Source organism: Malurus melanocephalus, unplaced genomic scaffold (genome assembly GCF_030028575.1).
Source record: "Malurus melanocephalus ecotype Western Australia unplaced genomic scaffold, MMel_1.1 scaffold_98, whole genome shotgun sequence".
NCBI classification, from domain to species: Eukaryota; Metazoa; Chordata; class Aves; order Passeriformes; family Maluridae; genus Malurus; species Malurus melanocephalus.
In genome coordinates, this window is record NW_026623330.1 from 2071772 (window position 1) to 2077771 (window position 6000).

Sequence of the window (6000 nt, forward strand, 5' to 3'; positions counted from 1 at the left end):
GAAGTGGAACGTTTTGTACAACCTTCAAGAGTAAATGATGGATGAGATCTGTCTAGATCTGCCAATTTTCGTGCCATGCTTTTTACAGATTATTTGCCTTCAAGGATTCCAAGAAATATGCAAATATAGCTCTGTCTGAAAAATCTGGCTCTAGAAAGAAATAAAAAAGAAACAAAAATGGTCCAAAATTCCTGCTTTAAGGCCATTTCTAATCCTCCTTAGTAAGTTTTTCTTTGGAGGRTGGWGTGGATGTGGCACTTGAGGACACAGTTTTGTGGGGAATGTGGGCTGGTGGGTGGATTTGGTGATCTCAGAGGACTTTTSCAGCCTCAACGATTTCAYGATTCCACATCATCCAAGAGCCTGGCACAGTGACACCAGATCCACCCTGGAATTCGTCACTGGGAGATGCTTTGCAATGCCATGGGCAAATACCCACTTCAGATATAAAGAAGAAAAAAAAACCCTCAGTGTCACCCAGAAGTGACAGAAAACTCAATTAAATCCACCAACACTTCTCCGTGACTAATAACCCCACGATATAATAACAGCCATTAAGACTTTGCAACCACTATCCTCAGGTCCTTGAAAGAATTTAAGAACCTTTGGGAATCTGGACTTGAGGTTGTGACTTGGCAAAATCACACTTAGGAATTGCCACATTCTGGAATGTGGCACAAAGGACGGCTGGAATGGCTGCATGAAGAACAACCCCCGAACACAATTTTGATATTTAAGACACGAGGGGTAATTCCATGAGGTATTCCTTCACCATTTCCTATGTGCAGAGCTACGATACAAAGATTGGATGGTGATAAAATGTGCCAAAATTTTGGGTTTTGGAAACATCATCAAAAGAGACAGAGCTCACGTACGACTGTCTGGAAACAGGAGTGGAGCTGGGTCAGGAACGGGGGCTTGTCCTGCAGGGCCAGCACTCGCTTCTCCACCATGGTGCACTCCACGTCGTCGTCCTGGATCACCACRTCCTTTTTCAGGATTTTGATGGCGTAGAGCTCCTCTGTGCCCTTCCTGTCTGCCAGCATCACCTGCAGGGAGAGAGGAACAGCCCCGTGAAAACCCCTTAGAGCAAAGGGAGAAGGTCACTCAGGTGCYTGGAGATTTAGAGAGGTGGCAATGCAGCTTGTCCCTGAATTTGGAAAGACAAATTGGATCCAAACCCCGCAATTGTGATCATTTTGCACCTGCCATTTCAGCCAGCCCTTGCCCAAACCCGCTGGATGATGGCGGGCTCGGCGCTGCTGATAAAATGTCGAATCCTGGGAGACTCCTTCAGCAAAGGGCACTTGGTCACGTGGGTTTGTTCAAACAGACAGAAAAACAGGAGTCTGTGCTCTCAACTAATGGATTTCAAATATATTTATATATATATATATATATATGCACTATTCCTGTTTTTCCCCAATATTCAGCCTTACCAATGTTGGTCACTTGCAGAACTGGCAGAGTGACCGAGGCAGCAAAGCCAGAAAAACAGATTTAATTCCCTTAAAACTGCCGAGAGGATCTAAAAAGCAGCAACAAGCTCCCATCTTGCCCAAAACAGTCTGATTTTTTAATTTGTTTTTATTTTTCCAAGAAAACTGCCAATCAGGACTGAAGCCTGCTAGTCCTTTGTCTCCTGCTCTCTGTTAAGAAATCCTTCCTCAGAAATGCACATTCTTTTAACTCTGCATTTTGCCTCTTAGAGAACTATTTAATCATTCTTCCTCAAGGAAAAGGACAAAAAAAAAAAAAAAAAAAAAAAAAAAAAAAAAAAGGAAAATGAGAATTCCTACCTTCCCAAAGCTCCCCTTTCCAAGAACCATGAGAAAGTTGAAATCTGTCAGCTTCACCCTGTCCAGATTGTTGGACGGCACACTTGAGTTCTTGTCTTCTGTTGAAGTAATGACTTTGTTACCAGCTGGCCCAAGTTTGGCTTTCTGAAGAACACAYACACACATACACACACAAAAACAGCAGGGTGAGAAGAACTGCCCCTTCTCCTGGCAGAAGGGATCCCTGGGTGGAGGTTGGGGCTGGGAATGCCCAGGGCTGAGGTGGCATTGCCAGGTGAGAGGCTGAATCACAAAATGTGCACGGACACGCCTTCAAAAGGCTCATTCCAGCAACACTTTTGCCATTATCGAGGGAATTTAAGTGGAAAACTGTGCTCGTGTGTAACCAGRTAATGCAGATATGCTTATCTGGTTAAAAGAGCAAAATCAAAGCAAAGCCCAGAAACAAAATAAAAAACCAGGATAATTTATTTCCATGCCAAAAGCAGCTTATGTGGTGCTTTTGTTGTGAAATTAAAAATAGAGGCTATCCAAAAATACCATGCTGTAATGTACATTGGGTATTTTAGGRCATAAAATACCTCTTCCAAACATTCTCTTTTAAAATGGAGTTCTTCAAGTCACCGCATAGCAAGAGTTAAGAACATTTTGTCATGCACTGAGAATAAAACAACCTGCATTAAAACCCCCACAACAGATGAGAATTAATGCAGATGAACACGGCCACTTCCAAACCAGCAGTACAATCAACTTTGATTTTCAATCAAGGGTTGATCTGGAAAAGGGAGAAAGGGGGATTTTACATACAAGGGCTCTGCCTTGGCCAGACAGAGCTTGAAACAGTCTCAGTATTTCACACGAGACACCAGGGCATTGCTCAAGAAAGCTGCGTTTCAAATCTCAAAGTTAACAGAAGAGAAAAAAAGTAAGACTCACCAAGAGATAATGCAGGCTACAAGATAATATCCCTTTTTTTTTTCCCCCTCAAAATAATCCCATACACCAGCAGAAGCAAAGCCAATAAGGTTTAATAATTCTTTGGGATGTAAGTGCTTTCCCCATCTGTCTGGTGTGTTGGTCTGGGTAATAAACTCTAATGTGGTTAATTTGCTTTGTGCCACTGATGTGTGTTTGACAATTCAGGATAACTGCTCTTCTCTCTGCTCCACAAAAGGACAATATTTGTGTGCTATCACTGTTTYACAGATAAAGAAAATTATAAAAATGGAGATTTATCCAAAGTCCCACTGTATATCCCTTTAAAAGCCAGGCCTGGCACACACCTTTGGCACTGGAARCTGGAAATTACAAACTTTCCCCACCCGAGAGGAGTTAAAAGCCAGAAAATGCAGGCAGTAATGTAAGATAATAATCTGACAAAATAACCACATGCCACTTGAAAACCATGTTCAGCTCTGATGCCTCTTCCTGCAACTTTGTAAGTRCAGCAAACCTTCTGCCCTGACAAAGGGATAGGAATTTCAGAAATTTGGATCTCTATTTTAAAAAATTTAATACTGCTTAGAATGTGGATTTTTCTTCCACAGCAATGTTATTAATGGTTTGCATGAAAGCAGCTCTGGGAGATGCTGATCAGGATCAGGGGCAGTGCAAATATTTWGGGGGAGCCAATGTCAGCTGAAATCCCTGATTCTGCATGGGATGATCCCGTGGCAGAYGTGGCTGCTGGGACAAACCTGTGCTGGGGCTCTTGGCAGCACAAAGCTCCTTCTGAGGCCACACAAGATTGAGCCATAAGCAAAACAAGTTAAAAAAAAAAAAACCCAGAAAAATCCCAATATCCGTTATTTGTACAAGATAAAGACATGGCTCAAAGGAGCRGCTTTGCTGGCCGTGCCTTTGTGGGAATCTCAGATAAAGATCTTGCTTTTCTGATGCACAAAGCCATTTCAATATCCACCTTTTCACCAGGTAATGGAGATCCAAATCAGGCACTGAATGGAAAGCACCAGCTTTATTTCTCACACTTCAAACCCACTGGGCAGGTTGCTGGCAGCTTGATTGAAAAATGTGTAATTTGAAACAAAAAATTAAATTTCSTTCCAAGGCCATTTGTTTTTTCAGGTACAAACCTGCCAAGCAGGCAGGGAGTGCTCTCTGCAATCCCAAATTCTGGGGTTTCCAGCACTTTTTTCCCTAAAAAAGTGGGGCAGGTTCACCAGCAGGCTCCTGTGCCTGCTGCTGGTTCCAGGTGGGGTGGGACTGTCAGGAGCTGAAGGCTGAATCCTAAAATAATCTTTGAGAAGGCAGCCAAGGCCTCCCTGCATCCTCTGAGCTCTGGGATTCATGGAGCAACAGCGAGCTCCTCTCGCTTCCATTTTTCATCTGTTTTTAAATGAGATGTCACTCTCGGTTTGACAATTTTCTCTTTCCAGATTTTTCAGGAGAAAAATCTGTGTGCTCAGATGGGCTCAGTGCTCCCTGCCCCAGGCAGGAGGTGACAAAGCAGGGTTTTGGTGGCCCTGGGAGCTGTGAGTGACCTGTGGGAAGGGGACAATCCTGGGTATCCTGTGGGGTAAAGGGAGAACCCTGCTGCAAACCCTGTAAAAAYCAGGGACAGGACAGCCAGGAATGACCAGAATGAACAACCAGACTGACTCAGAGGGAGCACACAAGCCCAAAGGGGCAGGAACTCATTAAATTATCCAAACCTTATCAAAGACCCTTATTTCRCATCACCTCAGCCAGCCACCACCCTTGCAGAAGCATGCAAAAAAACCCCTTTTTCACATTTGGCACGTGAATTCCTGCCACTGCTTTTTGGATTAAGGTCCCATTGGGAATTTCAAGGCATTTCCCTGAACTCTAGAGTGGGTTTTATATCTGAAACACCTTGGCTATTGCAGGGAGCAAACACCATGYAGCCAAGAACCTCTTCCAGACTGCCAGAGCAAAACCAATTTTGCAGCTACAGAAGGGACATAAACTTGAATAATTCCTAAAAGCTTCTTGGAAAAGATTRATATTTCGCCTTTCCTACCACGACTAAAATTGAAAATTGAGAATCCTATTTGAACCCTCYTTTATATTTTATGGATATTAAAACTTGCTGAAGTTGAAGATGGCATTCCAGGCCTGGGATTAATTTTCAATCTCCATTCCAACTCTTATTATCTTGGATAAAAAACACGATATTGTTACGAGGAAGCCAGCTTGCAGCAAACCAACCAGGAAAACAGAAGGTTAAAGATAAATTAGTCTGCACTGCTAGCAGGAAAGTTAATCTAAGAAGAAAACAAGACATGCACATCATCTTACTTCCTCTGGTTTGGACGCACCTTATCTCGGCCAGCTCTTTTACCCTGAAACCACAGGTGAGACACAGCTTATATATCCAGCCCAAACTCACTTCTCYGTGGAATTTTACAGAAATCACACCGGAGAGTCTCTCAGAATTTGGTAGGTGTGTTTTGGAAAAGATAACTCAGGTTTTGCAGTAAAAATAATGTTTAATCTAAGAGTAATAATTGTACTTTTAATTAAATAGGAAAAGAGTTCTTCAAAACCTAATGAAAAGTGTGATGCAAAGAAGAAACACAAGTGATTTAGGGAAKAGTAATACTTTATGGCAATTGCAGTAATTCTCGTTGGTTCTTTTCAAACTTTCTGATTTTTCCCGGTGAAGGCAATCGAATCAGACAAAACAAGAAATCTGAGCATTGGTTCTTCTGCCCTCTGTGTATATCTGTAGTAMAGAATCTTAAAAATTACAGAGCAAAAGGACTGAATTGGTGATTTTCCATATTAGTCAATAAATAAATAAAATTAGTGAGGATTTAGAAAAAATATACAAAATTCCCTTTCTCACTCCGGGTCTCTTTATGGCACTGAATTTCCTTGCAGAATGGCAGGGCTTTAATACTTTTTATTGTTCACCTCCACTGCTTCTCCCCTGCTCAGCTTGGGGAGAGGGGCTTTGCTCCCACATGGAAACCCAAAACCAGGATGAAACCCAGCCCAACCCTGCAGCCGTGGTCAGATAGCCAAGCTAACACCAGGCTGGGTGTGCAGCTCAGCAGAGGATGTGCTCCTYGGTTGTCAGGGAAACTTGACAACCAGCAGGATCATCCCTGGCACCACATTTCCAAGAGGAAGAGGTGATAAATGAAGAAATATTTAACAACAACGCTGAATCCCCACTACATGAGCAGAGAGCTGTGTGGAGAGCCACAGTCTGGCA

The 6000-nt window shown here is 42.8% G+C and overlaps 1 protein-coding gene across 1 annotated transcript in view; it reads right to left on the reverse strand.

The window, feature by feature from the left end:
- PRKCA (protein kinase C alpha) overlaps window positions 1-6000 on the reverse strand; it is a 123073-nt gene that overhangs the window by 19113 nt on the left and 97960 nt on the right. Inside the window, exons 9-10 of the mRNA XM_057368882.1 lie at window positions 1800-1943; window positions 876-1049 (exon numbers count right to left, since the gene is read on the reverse strand). Coding sequence (XP_057224865.1) covers window positions 876-1049; window positions 1800-1943 — 318 coding nt within the window. The remainder of the gene's footprint in view (window positions 1-875; window positions 1050-1799; window positions 1944-6000) is intronic.